The sequence below is a fragment of the Triplophysa dalaica genome, chromosome 22 (assembly GCF_015846415.1).
Source record: "Triplophysa dalaica isolate WHDGS20190420 chromosome 22, ASM1584641v1, whole genome shotgun sequence".
NCBI classification, from domain to species: Eukaryota; Metazoa; Chordata; class Actinopteri; order Cypriniformes; family Nemacheilidae; genus Triplophysa; species Triplophysa dalaica.
This window is the reverse complement of record NC_079563.1, coordinates 16889316-16911615: the sequence shown is the minus strand read 5'-3', so window position 1 is coordinate 16911615 and position 22300 is coordinate 16889316. Positions and strand designations below refer to the sequence as shown.

The window sequence follows — 22300 nt, the reverse complement described above, 5'->3', positions numbered from 1 at the left end:
GAAAAAGCGAGCGGAGGTAGCACAAAGCATTTATGTCATTTAGTAGGAATTTGAGTGCGAGTTATAACCTGGTGAGCATTATAATAATTTTAGGCAACACCATATTATCTTTATTGAAATAATTGTCTATAGAAAATAATAAGAGGAACAGTGTTTCAGCATGCAAGTATGAAACTAATCCATAATTATTCACTAGGATGAAATGAGCAAACATTGACTGTAATGATGTCTGATGTGAGATCTGTCTGTCAGCAGGGTGTGAACTGAACTGAGTCAACTTTCTGTCCTAACATGACTTTTCAACTGACCTTAAATGTTGCAAAACTATATGAACTATTCACACACCATGATAAATGTAGGCCATATGTGACCCTGAGCAAAAAAAACTTATGGGTCAATTTTTCGAAATTGTACATATTCTGAAAGCTGAGTAAATACGATTTTTATTGATGTATGAGTTATTAGAATTGGACAATATCTGAATGAGATACAAACTTTTTAAAACTCAGGAATCTGAAAGTGCAAAAAATGAAAATATTGAGAAAATTGCCTTTGAAGTTGTTAATCAGAGCCACTGCCATAGACCACCCACTCACAAAAATAAAGTTATATATATTCAATGTAGTAAATTTACAAAAATCTTCAAGGAACATGATCTTTATTTGATATCCTAATGATTTTTGGGCATAAAAGAAAACTCGATCATTCTGACCCATACAATGTATTTTTGTCTTTGACTACAAATGTTCCCGTGCTACTTAAGACTGGTTTTGTGATCCAGGATCACATATTCTCTCTAAACTTTATTTGTAAAAAATAAACCTTTAAAGCATTTGGATTGATACTGAAATTATATCACATGAAGGCAGTGCTAAAAAAACAGCAGACACGTCAAGATTCTTCTAGACAATGAAGCGCCTTTTACATGATGTTTGGCCATATAAATTGATTTGACGAAACATTGATGTTTATAACATGCCCGATGCTGTTAACCCCGCCCCCTTCGAGCTGGGCGGGGCTTAAGCGATTATTTCTTTGTGAACATTTGTGATTGTGTGACTGTTACACTATATCATCTCCACGATGCCGTCCGGATATTATTTACATATTTAACTCATTCGCATACCGCGTGGTTACTATGGATTGAATAGATCTGAACAGTGAGTCATTTAAAGGTTCCGTTAGAAACATCTAAACATCAGAGTATGAAGAAAACACACTGAAGACATCCAGCAGCCTGTGATGGTGAGATTTCTGTACATCTATAACACCAAACTACGATGTTTACACATTTCTCTCAATTATCAACGTGTTTTCCGAGCACGTGATCTATTAAAATAATTCTAAACGTTTCCCGAAAGTTTGTTATCTACATAAAAGAAAAAGCGTGCTTACACTTTAGTATTTAGTACAAATCATAGATACTACAGTGTTTATGAACCTTAGTATAGTAAATTAAGGTAAAGGATATCTACTACAGTTTATCAGTCCACTATACTAGGGAATGCTGTAGTACATTGAATAAACAGATTAGTGTAGCATCATACATTTATTTAGTCATGTGGGATAAAAGTGTTTATCTAGTAAACCAGTGTGTCTGTAAATTTGTTGTCTTGTGTTTTTAGGGCTCTTTTATTCTCAGGACATGATATTGATATTGAAAGCATTATGCCTCCAGTAACCTCTCAGGAACTTCCTCTCAACATCTATGTGGTCATTTTTGGCACTGGGATTTTTGTCTTTGTATTCACTGTGATATTCTGCTGCTTCTTCATAAGGCAAGTGTAAATGTTTCATTGAACAGATAAGAGTTATACCTTATATATAACTATATATAAATAACATAGGCTTAATGTAAAACCACCTCTCTGCTTGTCATTGTATGTAATGATTGGAGTGTAAATAATGTGTATTGTGACAGACTGACAGTCTGAGAGCACAAAGCGCTTCCTCTGGCCTCATGCACTTCCTACCTCAAACAATTCACAACTAGATTGTATCTCAATGCTTTTTGTCCACAATGCTATTTTTGACCGAAGGCTTTTGGGCTGATGTTATGTCAAACCCCCTCCCACAGCGATCTTTGTGTTTTACACATGTATGTGCGGAATTCTTTAAGAATTTAAAGAAATCATATTGTAAACTCACTATTCAATGTACAGTTTTTCTCACAATGCGACACAAAGTCAACAATCTTCTGTGCCTTTTTCAGTAAACTGAGACATGATGCTCGGAATGAGAGAGACGGTTACAGGATGGTAAGTGTGGAGTGTTTATACAGCGATCTTCAGAAACTGATTTGAAGTGTGTGTTGAAACATATTAAGTTGTTTGTATGTATACAGGTTGTTTTTAAAGATGACACAACAACGCTACATTCAGACGGGGTACGTTTTTGATCGTTTCAAATATCTGAAAGATACTTTAGCCGTTCATTTTCTGATTTTCCCTTTCGTCCGTCGCCTCAGTTAACATGTGCGGTCTGCTTAGAGGACTTCAGGACAAAAGACGAGCTTGGGGTGTTACCGTGCCAACACACTTTCCACAAAAGGTAATTCACGCAGACGGCCATTGTCATGATAATCCCACTTTTAAACACAAGAACACCGTTCGCTTTCCAACAACAGATCTTAGTGTAAATGTGTTCAGTTCTCATGTGGGACTCACCGTCTGCTGCAGGTGTTTGGTGAAATGGCTGGAAGTGAGATGCGCCTGTCCCATGTGTAACAACCCCATCAGCACGGCGTTTGGTCAAACACACGGCCCAGAGAACCTGCTGGATGAACTACTTTAAAAACACTGCAGAAGAAGGCTTTTCAATGTTAAGCACTTCTCCGTCTGGAATCTAACAATCCAAAACAAAATCTGCCTATTTAAAACACTGCTGTTGTAAAAAAGTCACTTAAAATAAAAATGTTTACATGCAGTTCTGTAGTTTGATGTTATTATTAGGATTGTGGAGATAAAACACATTAATGTAATGCGATGGTATAGATAACAAAATAAAATGGCGTGTGAGCTTTAAAAGTCTTGTCAATGCAATTCGCAGCACATGAATACACTTCCCCAGTTGATTTTTAATTTGATGTTTGTTTACTATCGTAAGATACCGTGTCAGGTTCATAGACTGTCAGTGCGTTCCAAATGGGATACATCACCCTCCAAAGGCACTTTAGAGTGAAAACACTCATGGCCAACATGTTGAAGGGTCGTTGCAAACCGAAGTGCTCATAACCTGCAATTTTAAAGGACCCTTCGGAATGAATGGTTTCAATGGGTTCAACTGATGGACACTTCGCGTACCCAATGTATGGTCCCCTACACCCTTCAAAGCTCTCACTCTGGAGAGTAAACCCTTCGAAGGGCGTAGAGATGAGGCCTTCGTAATGGAACGCAGGTTAAATAAAACATAGACGTAGGGTCAGTGATGTCACTTGTAGGTTGAGGAGAGCAATTTTGAAGTCTGAAGTGGGCGGAGCTGGTTGTCGCCATCTTGGCAGCGCCTTTGAAGCACTCCCAGATAATCGAAAATGGGCAAAAGGCGGGACGTGGGTGAAGCTGAGGTGCCTGGTTGGTGAAACCACCTGGTCACTCAAATGGCCATGCCCTTAATTATGCAGTATTTTCTCATTTAAACAGATGAGTTATTAAATAAATTCACCTTGCTCACAGTTGCCATGAAGAGCAGAATTAGCTATGGAGACCAAAAGAGAGAAACCGGAAGGTTGCCGCGTGGTCAGGTCAGACTATAGTGAAGTGATGGCAAATTCTGCTTAAGAGAAAGGGTTTTGAAAGCAAAGCTTTAATTTGTGTACCACGTCTAAGATTACAAAAACAAAACAGCACAATGAAGATTTAAAACCTCAAAGATCTTACACGTCTCAAGCAACATAAGTGTCAGTTCTGAGGAAAGGATGAACACAAAGCTGTTGAAAGAAATCTTGAGTCATCTTTTATCAATGTTTAAACAAATCGATTCCTTAAAACCGTCAGAATACATAAAACTGGACCACATCTCATTGAGAAAAGAATTGAGAACAAAAAAATAAATCGGGTGGAGTATTGGAATTAAAGTGGACCACAGACAGCGATGGTGATTTAAGCAGTACATTTACCCAAGCGGCTCCTCTTCGTCTCAATGGCGTTGACCACGGGCAACCCATCCACAACTTTCCCATACATAATGTGTTTGCCATCGAGACTGTGACATAAGAAACTTTGTAATGCATATGAAACCTAAATAATATGTACACCTGCAGACCCAAATCTAAAGAATGCACCGGCAAAAAAAAAAAAATCAACCAAAGCTCTTTATCTCGGAATTTTATCATGACAGATGAAGAACTGTGAGTTGTTGGTTTTGGGTCCAGCGTCAGTAATGAACAGGATTCCCCTTGCCTTGTGCTTCAGGGTCAAGTTCTCATCCGCAAACTTCTTGCCGTAGATAGATTTCCCACCGGTTCCATTATGGTTGATGAAGTCTCCAGCCTTCAGCACCAGGCGATGCATCACAGCAATACCACGAATGAAGTCAAAAGTGTGAATTTTATTTTCAACTGGGGGTGGGTTTACCCGGCACATGAAGCGTGGAATGACACATAGGAAGCCGGACCAAATCTTTCTCTCCGGTACACAGAGCATGGAAGTTCTCTGTTAGGATAAATCCATTAATTATTAGAAGTCAAAGATTTTTTAATTGCAGAAATACAAGGAAATACAAGAATTTACTGCAGTCTTAGGTACCACATTGGCTCTCAGCAAAAACACAGTAGTGAATTAGTCTCAAGGAGATGTCCAAGCTTAACAAGTTTAATGTTAATATCAAAAAAAGTTGAAAACTCGAGAGGTCATTTCTGATGTAGAGTCCCAGACTAAACAAACAACAGAACTGACGGACAGAGTCAGATGGACATGATTTTCACAAAAGTTGTGCATTGGACACTTTGGGACTCAAAACGCAAACGTTTTTCCCACTATGCGAAACGAGGACTGTGTTTTCTAAAATGCAAAAACGCGATAGTGGAAAGCTGCAACGAGTTGCGCAATTCTCTGTTAATACGCAGCCACGCCTGAAATGCGCAGACGGAAGAAATCTGCAGCGCAGCCGCCGCAGACACTGCACATGTACTACATTATATGATTAACTTCAGTTCCAATACATCAAATACACATTAATAGAAAACGCCCCAAGGAGATGTTAAAGCGTGACGTCACTTGACGTGACATTCCTCCATCACAATTATTCACAATTATTCCATCGATGTTGATGTCAAAATAAACGTTTGGTTTTGCCATGATGAAAAAAACAAACGGATGTTTTATTATCAGTCGGATGCGGTCACTGTAGCTACAAAATGCCGCAGTTCACAGGGACACGCGCGATTTCTGGATATAAACAAGCGGCTCTCCTCCATTGGAGCGTATGAAGACGTGGTCCCGCTGACTGACGCGAGTGTTATCCAATCAGAGTTAAATACTTTACAGCAAAATGCAGCGCTCAAGGGAACCTCCTCAAACCGCTAGGTTCACTGGATGCGCGTTTGATTGACAGGACGGTTAGCCTATCAGGGGCGTTGGAAATGGGGTGAGTTGATTGTACCCAATGGGCGATGTGGAGATGGCGTGAGCGTGTACGACGGCGCTGGTCGATGAACGAATGCGCCATTGCTGCACGGAGGCGAATGACATGTTTTCGGGTTATTTAAATATGATTTTAAGATTTTTTTAATTTTACGTATGCAATCAACCACGTATCAGAAGAATATAAATCCGCCGGTGACGTAACATTATTACACGAGCACACCTTTGTCCGGCCACGCCCCCCCGTGCCGCAGCTCATTTTCAAATAAAGCCAATGAAACTCAATGTGGCTTAAGTCTTTACTTATAAAACATAATGGAAATATTTCACATCTTTAGAAAACAAATCGATTTCAATTGTACATGTTTAATTCAATTGATAGAACTGAATGATCCACCGACACAAGACAAGTCAAACATATTTTCAAACAGTTTGATCAACAAGTGAACATGATGCTGGTCTCCAGATTTCTCATGATGGCGGTCACAGATTCAGATGGCGAATTCATTTTCTTTTTCTCTTTCTTACAAATTCATAAACTCTGCTAGTTAACACAGAAGAGAGAGAGATAGAGAGATGCATACAGGCCCATCAATTGTCTTTATAATTATAATAACAATTATATAATCAAACGATAAAATTGTATGATACACAAATTACTTCAAAGGAAAAACAAGCACATCTGAGGACTCCTGATGTTTCCTGTATTGTTAATATACAAACTGCACTTTGCTAACAGTGCCCGAAGAGCGATGATAAATAATAAAATGAGACAAGACCAGAAACAACAGTAGACTCATCTCCCCTCCGTGCTTTCTCCGAGCATTGAATGGAAACCAGGGGAATGAAAAGCATGACATGAGCTCTTGTCAGTGTTTCAAATGTTCTTTTTTTTCAATATCGTGGGGTTAAGAGAAAGTTCACATCTGCAACAATAATAATACTATATCTGTACATATTTCACATGAATCCCAATGTTTACCGATGTATAACGTCAGTCCATTTCCCATTAGCTACCCACCCAGATTTGTCCAAATCTCATCACGGGAAAGTTTCTGTCCCAGAATGCCCAAGTTTTACCCTCTTTGTATGCCTTTGTGTGGTTATAACCTGTCATCAAGTTGCTACTGGGCAGTCTGAGCTCTGTGTGATTTTAAAGAGTTCTGCCATCACGTTTCTTCAACAGCCCAAAATCTCTCGCTTGCATATTTAAGGGAAACTGAAATGTGTGTTTAAGTGAGGGTGCGACTCGAGAGGATTCAGATGCAGTCTAGTAACAGCATCAGTGAAACCCACAGACCTCTCGTCCCGAAAGGGGAGGAAGACTTATTTTTCAAATGAAGCTGAGGGAAAACAACACGGCAAACGGACGTTTCTGAAAGCAGGGTGTGGTGTAAAAGTTTGAGTTTGTGCCAAAACACACTGAAGGTGAGCAATTGTGTGTTACAAATACAAATTCATTACCTTTGATTTCTATTGTGTGAATCCGTTAAAAAAAACTGCCTGCTAACGTCTGAAGGGCCTGATTTGTGCAAAAATATAATAGTGCATTTCTGTAATGCTACTGTTTAGGATCCGACATCAGATGTGGTTGTCTATTTTAAAATGCTTAAAGGAAAAGTCTACACTTGAGTTCATCTTCAAGTAGATTTTAGATCAAGTCATTTACCTGTGATGCTAGCTCTGTGCCTTTGGGCAAAATAAGATAAAACTTCACGTCTTCCTGTTTATTAGGAGAATTAAGTTTGTGTTCTACAGTATACGTGAGCAAGTTGAACTGTTTTAAAATAGTGAGCGCTTTGTAAAACGCTTTGGCTTCCCGCATTCTTTCTTTTTAGTTCAGTACTAAAGTTAGTCCCTCGTTTAATCGAGATTGCTGCGATGAGAAACGAATGATGCCTGGACCCGACCCACAACCCCACCACCCCCCCCCCCCCACACACAATGTCATTTACAGCTCATGAGTCAGATGTGAGATCTTTCTACAAATGATCTGAGAGTGCAGCTCGTAAGAAAGGAACTCTTTCTAAATGAAATTCACAATAAAATCTTGACAGAGTTCAGCGAAGCAGACGGACAGTAACATCGTCACAGGAAAAAAAGGCCTCCGTTGCACCTTCCCACAAGTCACTGCGTTCTTCAGGAGGAATCGGCCCAAAGACCCGAATGGATATCTGTTACACTTCACAAACCTCCCTGCAGCGGGCCGAGAGTGGGCAGGGGAGGCTGTCTGTTGGACGGTGACGCAGGGCTGAGGAATGATGGGATAGGACTCAGTTACTCTCGAACAGAGAGAGCAGGTCATCGCTGCTGTTGTTTGGAAGGTCGGGCGGACCCAAGTAGGACAGCAGCTCATCTGGGTTTGTCAGCTCTGGGAGAAGCTGGAAAACAAAAGGGGATTCGGAATGTCAAGACGTTCACGTTGGCTTGCAACAAACAAATATAAAATCAAACACATGACTCATTCCTTACATCAATGGCAGGCTCAGGAATGTCCCCGGGTCCCCCCAGACCAAAACTGTCTGAATGCATCCGGGGATTCTGGGAGGGGTTGCGGGAATGCATGGGTCCACCGGGGCCACCCATGTTGGCATTACTGTGGAGCCCCTGATGCTGCTGTTGGAGGGGATTGTGGGAAGGGTCCATACGACTAGAGTGGGACATCTTTATTAGAGGAGAGAGAGTGTAAAAGAGACAAAAAGAAATGGTTAGAAGTTAGTAAAAGTAGAACAGGTTTTAGAATAAAACCAGTGTGTTTGCATTTAAACACAGCAGCTGTGAATGACGGACAGAGACGCTGACTTATGCTGTCATCTCTAGATCCTTCTGAATAGCTCTTATACACCACAACATACGGAGACGTATTAGACAGAACTGATCCTTTATATGAGACTCACCTGTCCTGACATGGGATGTCCCACTGGTTTTTCAGGGGTGAGGAGACCACTAGGTAAGTCAGATTGGTAGGAGACAGGGGGCGGCCCAGATGCAAACTCTCCCAGGTTGGGGGTGCCCGGAGCATTGGCAAAGTCCGAAAAGCCTGATTGGTTAGAATATCCCGAACCGCCTGACAAACAGATTGACAAAAACAAGTGAGGTTGAAATACAGATTTACCTTTTGTGAAATGTTTCACATCCGTAATAATCCTCTTTCCCGTGTGGTCCCTTGAACTTTCAAATTTGACAGGTCACAACAGTCGCTTACCTTGGCTGGGATAATCAGGTGTGCTGCTGCTGCCCCCTTGTGGTAGGGACTGGTAGGGCGAGGAGGCCGGTCCCAACGCAGCAATCATCTCCATCACGTTGGGCAGGATCATGTGACTGGGACTCAGGGTGCGACAGCGTTTCAGGGCAGGGCCGTCTGGGTCCTCTTTAATATGCAGATCTGGTTTCACTGGAACTGGTTTCCAGCTGCATACTGGATCAATGGTGATCTCTTCGTAGTCCGAGCTAAACCATTGAAAGAAAAAGCACATTCCTCTAGAAACCGAAAACTACCACCCAGAACATGGAAGGCTAAACACTTCCTTTAGCAGACATGCTAACAACTTTCAGCTCATGTTTAAAAATTTGTTCTATGAGTCGCTAGTGAGCACTCTTTTATGCAAAAAAATTCTTTACTACTTCACTTGGATGGCCTGAGAGTGAGTAAATTACAAGCAAAGTTTGTTATTTGAGGAACTAACGTAACATACTTCTGAATGTAGATGAGAATGCCCAGCATGTACTGATCCACTTCTAGTCCCTCTAGCAGTGCAGTCTTACTGCAATGAAAAAAAGAACAAAACATTCAGTTAAACTCTATTAGTCATATAGAATAACACACTTATTTAAAAAGGAAAAAGAAAAGTCAACGTATAAATTCTTAAGTTAAAGGAGAAAAGTCTTACTTGCACACAGGACAGCGCCAAGTTCCCCTCTCACAATTTAGCTGCAGGTAGGACTCCAGGTCAAAGCACTGTGAGAAAAACATGGCAACACAGAGTCAAACACTCAAACTCAATGATAATCCAAATCAAGACCTGAATTGAACATCTAACAGAATTAAAACCAGAACCAGCATTTTCAAGCTCAGCTGTGGATCCAGATCTGATCGGCGCTGAGATATGATTTCAATACAATCTTTCAGGACTAACCTGTATGTGTCTGCAGTCGTGACCCCTAGCGGGAAGCTGGATGCGGCGGAAGGTGATGGGACACTTGAGGGAGACCTTGATGGCCGTCTGTTCCACGCCATCCTCCCCATTGAGCCCGGGGGTTCCTGGGATGGTACCGCTGCTGAAGTTCCTCTTAACTGTGGAGGAACAGAGGGTGAGTTGATACGGAGAGCACAGAAGCAGCGAGCGGTTAAAAGCTATGATGTTCACTCACTCTTAGTGACACAGTGCTCCGCTGGGAGCAGTCTCTTCTTCATCAAACCCTGAAGAACGGAGCGCACGGACGGCCGGTGAACCAGCTGCAGCACGAACAGATGAGACTGCAGAGAGAGAGAGAACACCACATATAAATAAACTAAATGGTGTTCAAAACAAGTAAAACTCCACTTAATCCTCTCATGACACTTACGCAGCAGCAGGCCGTGACAGTTATCTGAATGGTGTTGCGTCCCGGTTGGCATACGTGCTTGAGGTACAGCGGTTTGTGGGACGTCTTGTTGTCCCCACGCTCGATGGTGAGAGGCGTAGCGTTGACGCTCACCTGCACCGACGCCGGCCAGTTGGTGTTCATCTGTCTGTCCTCATGATGATAGCACTTAAACTGAAGCTCCAGATCCGGCCTGTTAAACACACACACATGTCAGCCGTCACACCTGTATGCATCATCAGAGCTCAAAGGAAACAAACACCGTGAACCGCAGCGCAGCGCTGCCACACGAGACATTAACAAACACTTCCACAAACACAGAGACACATGGCAAGCATAAACGTTCACCTCAGCATGAGGGTCTTATAGACGGAGTCTCGCAGCTGGAAGACGTGGTTGCTGACGGCCAGGTTGTGCTCTAGTCGGAAGGGCTCCAACACGACCCCGTCTCGTACAGGAAAGGTCAGACGCAAGTCATCACTCGGGTTGCCTACAGAGCGGAGAAAGATTCAAGTCAGATTTGCAGAGATGACGTAAGAAGTTAAAATAGAGAGACACTTGTGTTGCTAATTTAATCTGTAAATGAATACAAAAGCACTAAAATGAACTTTTTAGATCTTTACTGTGAACATTTGTTTAGTTCACAATGAGAACAAGAGGGGTGTTGGCCCTGATGTAAAGTCATGTGTTACCTGAAGGGGGCTGCAGAGAGTTGATGTTGGGTTTAACGTCATGAAGGAAGGGAGATTTGACGTCTTGGCCCGGGGACATATACGGGGGCATAGAACTGCCAGGGGTCATTGGAGGAGTGGGATTTCCCGGGAGGGGGGAGCTGGGGTATCCAGGCATCGCCCGTCCAGGCTGCAGGACACAGAAGCATACGTTACTAACCGCATTGGCATTGTCAACACAAACTTGTTTTCATAATTAAAATTCTGCCACGACATTCAGCTCGGTGGAGTTTGGACTTTTAACAGGCAAAGTCCGACCACAGGCCTCAGAACAAGCAGCTTCATCCAGAACTATGCCACGTGAACACACACACGTGAAACTCGAGAGCAGATACCAACCCCGTTGACAGCGGCTTGGTTAAAGGTGTTATAGCCGGCTGCTGCCACTCCAGATGATAGACTGTTGTGATTGTTTCCCTGTCCATTAAACTGGTCCGCCTGTTAAACAAACAAAAGTATTTCAACATGAAGCGTACAGCAGTCAACCCAACCCCCGCTTATAAGGGAGCATTCAAACTGTCATGGAATCTCATTAGTGAGCCATTTGAGACGCAGCAGCAACTTCACATGTCAAAACATGTCAACAGAAAATTCTGCATTAGTGTGAGGCCAATAATAAAATCTGAACCAACCAACGCATATAAATCAGCACACACAAATACAGGGTTAAATATTCACTGTTCTATCACCAATCACTGTGTCTGCCATCTTGAAACAATGCATTATGGGATTGCATGTGATTTTGCTGTTTCACTTTACACAAGAGACTAGATTTTGAAAGCAAGCCTAAATGTTAGAAGTAATAAGAACACTTGCTCTGGTAATTACGCAGTGATATGACGGTAGCGATCATCTATCGGTGTAACTCCAGATTCTGAATTTAAACCACCTGCATTGGATTTTGTTTCATGGGTACTTCCAAAAATCTTTGCAAGCAGTTGCCTGTTGAAAGTTCACTGCTGCATTTGTAAGTATCACATAGCAGTGCGTTTCTCTAAAAACGGCAGCTTGTGTGTCACTGAATACACACAGGGGAACCTGTTCTTTGGAAACACGATACTGTTTGCAGCCTACAATGTGTTGCAATATGCAGGTAAAGGGTTTGAAAATTTCTTACAGAATAAAACGAGTGGTCTTTACTTGTCATTCACACTTACAACATGAGGGCAAGTCAAAGATTTTTCGTAGGCTACTTCTAACCCAGCAGTTTAAGTTTCTCTGAAAACAAAGAGCCTCTTTTTTACCTTGTAGTACTGGCCAGGGTTTCCTGGTCCTGCAGGATACTGGCCCATATTGGGTTGCTGGAGAGGCATTCTGTGGGTTGGGTAAGATGGGGAAGGGGCAGACCGCTGTGGCCCTGGACCGTGATACTGCATGGGTTGACCTGGGTACGGGCCCCCGGCTCCCATCCCGGGACCATACTGCTGTACGGGAAATCCCTGCATGCAAAAAAGAGAAATTAGCCAATATTGATCATATTTCCATTATATACTGCATATACACAACTAGGATCTTATTATATAAAGTAAAATTTACATTTACATTTAGTCATTTTGGCAGACGCTTCTATCCAAAGCGACTTACAGTGCACTTATTACAGGGACAACCCCCCTGGAGCAACGTGGAGTAAAGTGTCTTGCTCAAGGATACACTGGTGGTGGCTGCTGGGATCGAACCAGCAACCTTTTGATTTACCAGTTCAGTGGTTTAACCCACTAGACCACAATCTCCTCCATAATCCAGATTGGTTTATTTTTTTCTTGCTATATAAAACTCCTTGCATTGCACTATGAGATTGCCTTACTCATGAAGAATACATGTGATGAATACGACCAAAATAAGGTTTCTTAAAAGACAGCATTTTTAGACTTGCCTAATTTTTTGGAGCAGTCTGGAATAGCATTTAATGCTTTAATATGCTGTCTAAGTAGGCAGCTGACTAGAAGCTGTGCTATGATTTCCCTCCTGATGTTTGGCATGACTCTGTCAGCTTAACAGCGAATAACGACTCACATCAGAGTTGTAGGGGCGTTTCAGGCCCTGTTGGTGTCGCGGCGGACCCTGCTGGCCTCCCTGGTAAACCGGATGCTGGGGTAACCTCTGGCTCTGCTGCCCGTACATGGGTCCCATGGAAGGGGGTCTGGAGCCGACCATCCCGGAGGGGCCCATGCCTGGCGGGCCACGGGGTCCGGAGTGTGACAGGAACTGGGTGTTGTAAGAGGAAGCACCACCCATCTGCGAAGCAAATAACAGAGATCCACACCCATCAGAAGCAGCATTGAGTAACAATGGCTGGAGAAATGCCTGCTACCATGACTTATGGCTGACAAGCTCTGGGCATGAAAGGAAAACGGCAACTAGGTCACCGCTGTAAACAATCAAGTCCCGTCTCGCCTGTGTGGCCGGGACGTCTGCCGTCTTAAGTCGGACAGACAGGGGGAATGTGAAATGTGCTGTGTGATACGTGCTGGAAAAACGAGAGGGAACAACTTTTTGGGGGAATAATTAAAGCAGTCTTTTTGGAATCTGTGTTCAACCAGCAGGGGGCAAATTGAGCACAATGAAAGAAAGGTTACTGTGTGTCACAAAGGAAAACTATTTTATTATAAAACAAACGGAGACCGAGCACGGCACTGATCAGATTAACAACAACAAAAAGACACGAGGGATATAAAGCCGAGCGGCACAATTCATCACTAAAACGTTTAAGTGGTATAAACACAGAAGACCTTGACTCTTAGTGCAGTCACCGTAACGAAGGTCATCTGTGTGCACAAACAAGTAAGATTCCTTACAGGCCCGTAGTTCAGCTCCTGGTTTTGCTTCTCCTGTATCGCAGCGACTGTTGCCGTGGCTGTGGCCGTCGCCGTGGCAGCAGCTGCGGCCACAGCAGCGGCGGTGGCCGCCTGGGTGAAGTCTGTGGGCTGACGGACTCCATGGGGCGGCATCCCGAGGGAACCTCCTCCGTTATTGGGGTAACTGAAGAGTGATGAAATACAATCATGTTAGAGCTTGCACGCGTAAAGTCACATCTCATTTCTATCATGAAATAAGATTAACAGCACTGCTGGTATCGTGACCCGAGGTGGCGTGGCGTGCTTGTATAATGTGGCTTAAATGGGGCTGATTATTCACATCGTTGTGACAGCGCGGTGTTGTGCGAGGGGTCCAGAGCCAAAAGGGGACGTTGAGTGCTTCGAGTCAGTGATTCAAAAGATTTATTGCGAGGCAAATTGATCTTAAGGGACGCTAGTGTGCGCGTGTGTTTGCGTGAGTCAGAGCAGGGGTGGGATGACGCATCACGCACATCCCCCACTGCGGTGACGTCTGCTGTCTCCTTGACGTCATAGAACTCCCACAAGGAGTGGAGTCCGAACACAGCCACATCATCATCACACACATATTGCTTTACTTTTTCAGAGTTTCTCACCTGCCCCCGTATCCAGGTCCCGCTGGGTATCCCCCACTGGGCCGCCCATACATGCCCTGCTGCATGTAGCCCTTGTTGGGCTCAGGATAGCCCTGCTGGCTCATAAACTGAGAGGAGTTCATGCCCGGACTGTTGCCAGGCATCATATGACCACCGGCTGAGTTTCCGCCTGGACCCATGGGAGCACCAAAAACCTGTGGAAAACAAGAGGAATATTTATTCTCCCGACTGAAGGACAGGAAGTAAACAGGTTTTCAGGAAGGGGAGGTCAAACGCATGAGGTCAATTGTTTCTTCTACCCTGCATTTACTTTACAAGCAGAGCATCTGCTTTCATTTTGAATAGTAAGATTGTTGGTGAGTCTGTTTCATCTGTAACAATTAATTGATGCACCCGTGCATTGCCAATTTATAACCAACAAGAGGTCAGGACATTTAAGTTTTATACTACGAAACTACATACCAAAGTTTTTAATTAATGCAATGTATAAAATGGAGTTTGTTCAATGCGGTATCAAAAATCTCCTCTGCTGAAATCATCTTCGGAAATTTTATTGTGACAACCCCACACTCTTTGTGTGAACAAAATTGTTCTGTGGCCTTAGTAAATATCACAGAAATAAACAGCTATATTAACATCTTGTCCTCCTCCTAAAATATTTAATTGTTTTTTTAGTTGGACATATTTAAAGGATATTTTCTAGTTAATTTCTGTAAAATTTACATACATTACGTTTTTTGAACAAATTATATTTAACACACTTAATATTTTGGGTGAATTTCAAGAGAAATATTGAATTAGATTTACATAATTTTATTCTTACATTTACTCAATTTAAACACTATATTTCATTGATTTCACCGCATTAACATTTAATATTTTTTTGTGTAAATTGTTTCACGTAGAATCACAGTGCAACTTTGCCAATTTTTCAACTTCCAATTTTTGCAGATGTTTATTCGTCAATTAAAAATGGAGCTGTCAAAAGCCAGTGGACTTTTCCAGACAATTAAACATGAACAATATAAAAAGTTGTCGATACTGTAACAATAAAAACTGTCTTGAAAATACAGTATAATAAAGGACTGTAACAATATCAACATTTAAGCAATCAATACCAATATCAGTAAAAATTGATGACAAATGAACATGAATCTCTCTGTCCGGGTGTTAACATTGTCCAAAAGTCCCAAAATGTTTTGTAAACACATTTCAGAATCATTTGCCAAATGAATCCACCGACTCATTGACTCAAACTGAGTTGACTTATAAATCAGACATCATTTGTTTCTGTGAGTTCTTTGCTCTGTGGTCAACACATTGGAGGTGAATGTTACCTGGCTGTGTGAAGGATTGGTTACCCCCCACACTGTGGTTACCACAGAGAGGGAGCCGGCGGGCTGATTGGGGCCTTGCTGCCAGGGGACAGAATCATATGGGTATGAGGCGTCACTGTGGGGAGAGAAAAGACAGACATTAAAGAGTGTCTGAGTGCTTCCTCCGGACACTTTATATTCACTTCTCATTGATCCGCTTTACATGCTCAGAAACAGGATTAAGATTCTATTACATTGACTACTTTGGTCCCGGTATGAAATCAGCATATGGCGTGAAGTGTGAGTGAACGAGAGCGAATCTTTGTGTGACTGTAGACGTGTCACAGCCACATGCTCTGGAGGTACTCGGCTCAATGTTACCATGGCGACTCCACAGTCACTTAGAGACAGGAAAGAGTAACGATGCCAAGTGGGGGGGGGGGGGTAAGTGTATGTGTGTGTATGTGTACCTACTGTTTTCTGTGTAACTGGATCAAACCAGATCGCTCTCAATAATCTCTCTCCATCTTTCCATAATTAGCCCAACTACATCACGCACTGAACTGAACAAAAAACACGGGCTGTATACGCAAGAAATGAGGCTGTGAGGATAAGACGTACAGTACGGGCAATATACTGTACTATTGTGTGCTTTGGTGTTAATTGATCATAAGATTGAAAAGAAGTCTTTCCCCCAAAAAATTATTTAATAAAATTAGAGATACTTCATTTCAAAATACCAATAGCCGATTATTCTTAGTGAAATCAGTCAATACAGATAGTATGGTGGTCATATTAACTCGCATTAACTAAATTCTGAAAATTAAATACATTTTCATAGCTTTCTAAATGTTAATAATTCATATAATGACTTTTAATATTGAACATCAAACTGGTGATGTTTCTTGAAAATTTTTATACACAGAGCACAAATTCATTGCATTTCCATGTCCTCCTGATTGATATGATCATCGTAATCATCATAAACCTGATCATCGGCTGTTTTTAAACCATCAGAAAAATCGCTTTTATCCTCTGATACAGATTATTGGACGATATATTTGTGCATCTCTACATATAACTGATAAAGAACAAAACTAAGAATGTAAGACATTGTGAAGGATTGTATGCATCAAAACCTTTGTATTAATTTAAGTCAAGTTATATTGTCTGTCATTTTGACGGATTGGGTCATAGAAAATCTGTCATAATCTATTATTACACGTCACTATAGTGCAAGGAGGCATTACGTGGTAATTAGCATGTTCATGACGTCATCACGCTGTACTTGTGTTTACTCTCGGAACTTTGTGCTTTAATACAACTGAATACAAAGCTGTTCATTTATAGTTTCTGTTGTCAGACATAAATAGTAATTAAAGACAAATGTTTATGTTCATATGTCTAGTCAGTAACAATGACAGGTGCTTGCAAATGGTGTTTTGTACTCACTCACTCACAAGTAAGCTGCGGTTTGGTCATGAATGTGCTGCTTCTGCCGCTCACTGAACAGAGAAGACGCCAAGAAAGACTCACTGAAAGTTAAGGTTTATCCAAAAAGAAGCTAGTTGCTTTTCTGAAGGAAAAAACACTGCACCACTGCACGCCTGTGTGTGTGTGTGTATGTGTGCACGCAACTCAAAGGTCTGTGACAGATGCATCTGCACAGCAAGTTCCGCTGACCGCCCGCGTGTTTTCCAAAACGGACCAGGCATTGTACGTAAAGTAATGAATGGGAAACACACATCGCTTTGCGATCCTGTTCATGGCAGGGATAGTAACCTACGATCAACCTCTAATGAAGGGAAGTGTCAAAACGGGGAGTTACAAATTGTCCTTATTGTAATCTGTCAAAATGACCGACGGGCTGCAGAATTTTCCATCACTTGTAAAAGAAGCTGTCAATGACGGAGAATTTTTGGTTAAAGCGACCTCTGGGCATCTACATCCATAGAGGGTGCAATAAATGTGTGCAAACACACATGCACGTGATGGATAGCAATGCATCAGATCTATTTGAAATCAGGTGGAAAAAACAGTTTGAGAAACAGCCAAATGACCTGAATCTGGACCCTGGATGGGAATATTTCCAAAAGAGATGCATCAATGTAAATCATGAATTATTGATTTAATTTGCGTTAATATATAATATTGATATATATTTTAATACTTATTAAAAGAAACTATTGGTTTGTTTAACAGTATTCTTCATGTTTTAGCGGATAAACTGATGGTCTTAAATTGATTAAAAAAACAGGATACATCGGTGCATCTCTAACTCCCGACTTATTCAACCGTCAACAACCCAACCAAGAGTACGCTTAAAATTGAAGACGTGTGGGTTTATGGAGTGACAACTGTATCGCCCTGACTGACCGTAGACACTTAAACCCACAGCAACATAAAAGCTTTCGCTCTCTTAAGCTCTTAAAGAAAGTGGAGATCCTTCGCCTGACACATTTCCACCTTAACCTGCGGCCCGCAGGATACTGAAGTTCAAAAAAAGTCTGAAAAGGAGAATCTCACTGTGGCCGGTCTTTGCAGAATCAAATAAACAAGCTGAACTATCAGTGGCTTAAGATGCATTCCACAGAGGTTGTTCTTAACTTCCTCTGCAGGGAAACCACCAGATGCCCCATCCACTCTCAAACAGGAAGCTGTGGTTCCAGAGCCAAACCCTCCAGCAGCCAATCAGTAGCTGAGAGACAGAGCAGCCAATCATAATGAAAAAATGGCACTCAGGGCTCAGTAAACCACAGGAGAGGTGTGGGCGGGGGGATTGGGTTTGGGGCCTAACGCGTGCACCGCTCCAGGCGATTTATCTTTGGCATACTGCAGGCTAGAGCAATACGCCAACTTCCACTTTTTCTATGCATTCAAAACGCTTGCTTCATTATCGCCTCTCAAGCAACATAATTCCCTTTATTTGCTCAAATATATGTCAAACATCTGCCAAGTACACCTACATATGGAAGCATCGCTTACTAAATATTTAAAAGACCAAATGACACTCCGAGCTCAGAACAACAGGATTGTGTATTTTTATGGCGCTGACACTACCTGTAATTCTGTTTCTAAGTATTACGGGTAACGTCTTTATTGTTGGCTTAGAAATTAATCACTTGCACTGTGTCTAAACTGAACCGGCGTGTTGTGATGCATGGAAAAAATGGCTCTTATTATAAAGCGGAGGGATAGTTCATCTAGAAATTAAAATGATTTCATTATTTATTCATCCTCGTGTCATTCCAAACCTGTTTGACTTTCTTTCTCCTAGGAAAAGTGAAGATATTTCTTAGAACGTTGATTACCGAAATACACTGAATCCCATTGATTCCATTGTACTTTTTTTGTGTTCCACAGAAGAATCAAAGTCACAAAGGATTTGACATGAGACTGAACAAAAGACAAAGTCTTCTTTTTTGGTGAACAATCCCTTTAAATAACAACACCTGGCCCAGAAAAAGATTTAAAAATACAAATGAACTGCACGCTGAAGTTAATCTCATCCAGATACGACTGAAAAACACAAATGCACACGGCTTCCCCGAGGCGATTAACAAATAAGAGTAAAATATGTAAATGTCAAAAAACAACAATCAAAACATCAGGGCTAGAGTTGAGACTGTTAGGTGCAGCGCCCGGGGAAGCAGGTGTCATTTCAGGAGGGGGGTTAAGAGTTCAGAATGTCGTTGAAGAGGAAACGCTCGCGGCTGCAGAGCTGATGTGCACCGTCTCCACTGACCTGTGTGGCGTTGGAGGCAGGGCAGGTTTCATGGAGTTGATGGGGTTCATCGGAGGAATTTAGGGGTCTACGAGGTACCCCAAATCTCCTCAACCAAGCAGGCAGTCTGGGGAAACAGAGAAACACACAAAGAGAAACGTTAGAACCACAGCACTTCCTCCAGGGTGTGTGTCAACAGAGCGGCGCTATTAGCTGTAGCCACTTCACCCAATTTCATTTGGAGAGCTCTCGGTACGGCCCAGAGGCACGCGGAGTTAATCAACAATCCATTGCACCAGCACATATTTCTCAGCTCACCTCCGCGCTTTGATGGGGTGGGTTTTGCAACCGTTTCCGTGAATCGGAGACCCTCCACCAATCACAGTTTAAAAACGCAGGCACAAAGGAGCGAGATCTGACAGCATGTGGCATCTGTCGAGCCGCAGTCACTGTACAAAACTGGGAAATACTGCAGCAGTGGAGACAAAAGCCAGTAAGAAGTGTGTGTTTAAAAACATGCGCGTTTAACGTGTTGGACAACTGTACCCACGAACGCTACGTCCTGCTGCAGGATTCTCACGAAGAAGCCGGGGAGGGAGGGAGGTTTATTTATAGCTCTTTGATTCAGAAAAGAAAAATGAGATGTGGAGAAGCGGAGGTTCTCATGGCCACCGCTTTGAGAGAACACCTTCAACCCCTCTCAATTATTAAAACCATCTTGTTCTGACCACCTCCAGGTCGCCCACCTTGATTCTTTGTGCGCGTGTGTTCGATTGTACACGTTAATAATGACAACAACACACCACCAACCCCCCTCCGCCCCACCCCATCGTCTCCCCGTCTGTCTCCGCACTCGGGGGTGAAGCTCGATTAGCACACATGCTAATTTGCCACCAACATCAGTGGCTGTCAACCCCCTCGCACCATTCTCTCTCTCCACCCCCCACTTACTGTTTGCTTCCATTTTCTTCCCCATCCTTACAGATTTAGGTCAGACACCCCACAGCTTGAAAAGAAAGGTGGATGAATGGAGGAAGAGTAACTGAGCGGAGTGACAGGGTTGATCAGAGAGATGTTCACCTACAGGGATAATGAGAGGCTAGAAGAGAGAATGAGAGAGGGAGGGGGGGGGAGACGGCGGAGACAAAACCAGATCCTCCATTGTCGTGTTGTGATAACCACTTGACTGAAGCGGGCTTAGCAATATTTACATGCTCGCGTGGCCATTTTCATTAGCAATTACAGCAGGCAGCTCGTGTTAAGAGACGTTTATTAAACGCCTGTCTGAATTCCACCTCACTGCTGCGCTGTTCCGCGCCGTTTTTGGATTGCGTGATATATTAGCCATTCATTTCATGTATTTGGTTAATTACTGGAAGGATATTATAAAACATTTTTATATTTCAGGTTTCTCTAAGCCATATTTAAATGCTTTGCTTTTCAAATTCACTTGTATAGTTTTGTTTAAAAACAAGCATGGTACCAGGTTTTGCATAGATTGTTTTTGCATAGCTACTTTTCCCCAGTGACTAAACATTTATAGGACAATATTAAAATCGATTATCTTACAAAGACGGTCAGCAGTTTAAGGAATAGTTCACACGAAATAAAAACTATCTAGGAATGTCAAACCTGTGAGTTTCTTCTTCATTAAACAAAAGAAGACATTTTGAAGAATGTTGATAACCAAACAACACTGAACCCATTGACTTCCACTGTATGAAAACATTTCTCAAAATACCTTCTTCTGTGTTCCAACAGTTAATGATGACAGAACCTTTATTATAATGGTGGCTCTCTCTCCAAATAAACGTCATGAGATGCATTCCTTTACAAAGACTTACAGACCGATGCTTTCTTTTCCAAGTGACAAAATGTTTTTAAATATTTTGAACATAATTTAACCTTATTTTACAAACTTTAAGCATTATTGTATCTCATACTATACTGTTGAGTGCATAAAACACATTACAGCATCTCATGTAATACTACAGAATGTCTATCAGACGCATTACCTTACAGCTCTCCGACTTAATGAACATCCGACTGACGAACTTTAATGATGTTTAATTAGCTCAGCCCACCCCTGTAATCATTAAACCCTCATATTGGAACAATCCTTCAATGATGGAGCATCCATTCAAACACTGGACGACAGTAACCCATCCTTTCTGGGAACACAATATGGCAGAGCTCAACATAACACACACAATAAAAATCAACGCAGAACAGACACCAGTGAAAGCGATCAATTAATCAGACTCAGTTATTTTTAGATTCAATGATTACATATGTAAAATAAGTGTTCATTTCATCTAATTTACTGTCATTACTATCTGTAAATCAACAATCGGCTGCTTTTCACAACTACAGGACACTACAAACACTGAACACACTAAATAACTGCACACACGTGGCAAGTGTAACCACAAGTTTATTGGCAACAAGGTTCTGTCAAACATTTATCAAGGCCACATACAGCACTTGTCTTATTTCACAGTCTTGAAGACTTATTTTTGTGCAGTAAGTCAGTTTAGCATCTACATCTTTTGCTTTCGCTTCACTGTGTGACAGATAACAGCACAAACAGTTCTTGCCCTGGAATGAACAGAACACGCTGTTCTTTACTGCCGGGCTCCATCTAACCCCCTCCTCTTCTCTTCCTCTAGTTCCACCCCCGGCCTACAGTGACCCGTTCCTGCTGGGCTTCCCTCCCTTTCTTTAATTCCTCCAACCATCTTTTCATTCTCTCTACCCTCCATTTCCCTCACCAGCTCTCTGAGGTCCGTCCACATGCACTCCTGTAGCCGCCGTACAGGACTGATGAGTCCAAAACAGCGTGGCGCTGCAGGGGTGTGACCCTTTTAAATAGTAAATATTACAATCTCCGTAAAATAGCATTTCATGCAGTGAGTAATGTTGCTGTGTGTGAATGT

At 42.2% G+C, this 22300-nt stretch overlaps 2 protein-coding genes across 5 annotated transcripts in view; one reads left to right on the top strand and one right to left on the bottom strand.

Annotated features, from left to right (window-relative positions):
• The first annotated feature begins 1045 nt into the window (after positions 1-1045).
• Positions 1046-2984, top strand: LOC130412003 (RING finger protein 122). The gene is made up of 6 exons (XM_056737083.1): positions 1046-1245; positions 1626-1778; positions 2213-2258; positions 2345-2386; positions 2468-2550; positions 2679-2984. The coding sequence occupies exons 2-6, from the start codon at positions 1669-1671 to the stop codon at positions 2791-2793; spliced, it is 396 nt and encodes a 131-aa protein (XP_056593061.1). The 5' UTR covers positions 1046-1245; positions 1626-1668; the 3' UTR covers positions 2794-2984.
• A 2880-nt stretch (positions 2985-5864) lies between these two features.
• Positions 5865-22300, bottom strand: part of zmiz2 (zinc finger, MIZ-type containing 2) — a 31932-nt gene continuing 15496 nt past the window's right edge. For 2 of the 4 annotated variants that reach the window (XM_056736493.1, XM_056736494.1), the window contains exons 2-19: positions 19386-19491; positions 15662-15776; positions 14325-14518; positions 13690-13873; positions 12908-13129; positions 12139-12333; positions 11234-11332; positions 10856-11024; positions 10512-10653; positions 10146-10356; positions 9951-10056; positions 9716-9873; positions 9470-9537; positions 9275-9343; positions 8785-9029; positions 8477-8646; positions 8052-8243; positions 5865-7960 (exon numbers count right to left, since the gene is read on the bottom strand). In XM_056736493.1, the coding sequence (XP_056592471.1) occupies positions 7853-7960; positions 8052-8243; positions 8477-8646; positions 8785-9029; positions 9275-9343; positions 9470-9537; positions 9716-9873; positions 9951-10056; positions 10146-10356; positions 10512-10653; positions 10856-11024; positions 11234-11332; positions 12139-12333; positions 12908-13129; positions 13690-13873; positions 14325-14518; positions 15662-15776; positions 19386-19435 (2697 nt within the window). In that variant the 5' untranslated portion in view covers positions 19436-19491 and the 3' untranslated portion in view covers positions 5865-7852. Of the gene's footprint in view, positions 7961-8051; positions 8244-8476; positions 8647-8784; positions 9030-9274; positions 9344-9469; positions 9538-9715; positions 9874-9950; positions 10057-10145; positions 10357-10511; positions 10654-10855; positions 11025-11233; positions 11333-12138; positions 12334-12907; positions 13130-13689; positions 13874-14324; positions 14519-15661; positions 15777-17092; positions 19360-19385; positions 19492-22300 lie in introns of those variants that run through there. The other 2 variants (XM_056736495.1, XM_056736496.1) reach the window with 2 other exon arrangements.

Excerpts from the sequence above, each read along its gene's own strand:
- LOC130412003 (XM_056737083.1), top strand. The coding sequence starts at position 1,669 with ATGCCTCCAGTAACCTCTCAGGAACTTCCTCTCAACATCTATGTGGTC. Across the intron at positions 1,779-2,212 it reads TTCTGCTGCTTCTTCATAAG|TAAACTGAGACATGATGCTC; the intron begins GCAAGTGTAAAT and ends TGCCTTTTTCAG. Across the intron at positions 2,551-2,678 it reads CAACACACTTTCCACAAAAG|GTGTTTGGTGAAATGGCTGG; the intron begins GTAATTCACGCA and ends CGTCTGCTGCAG.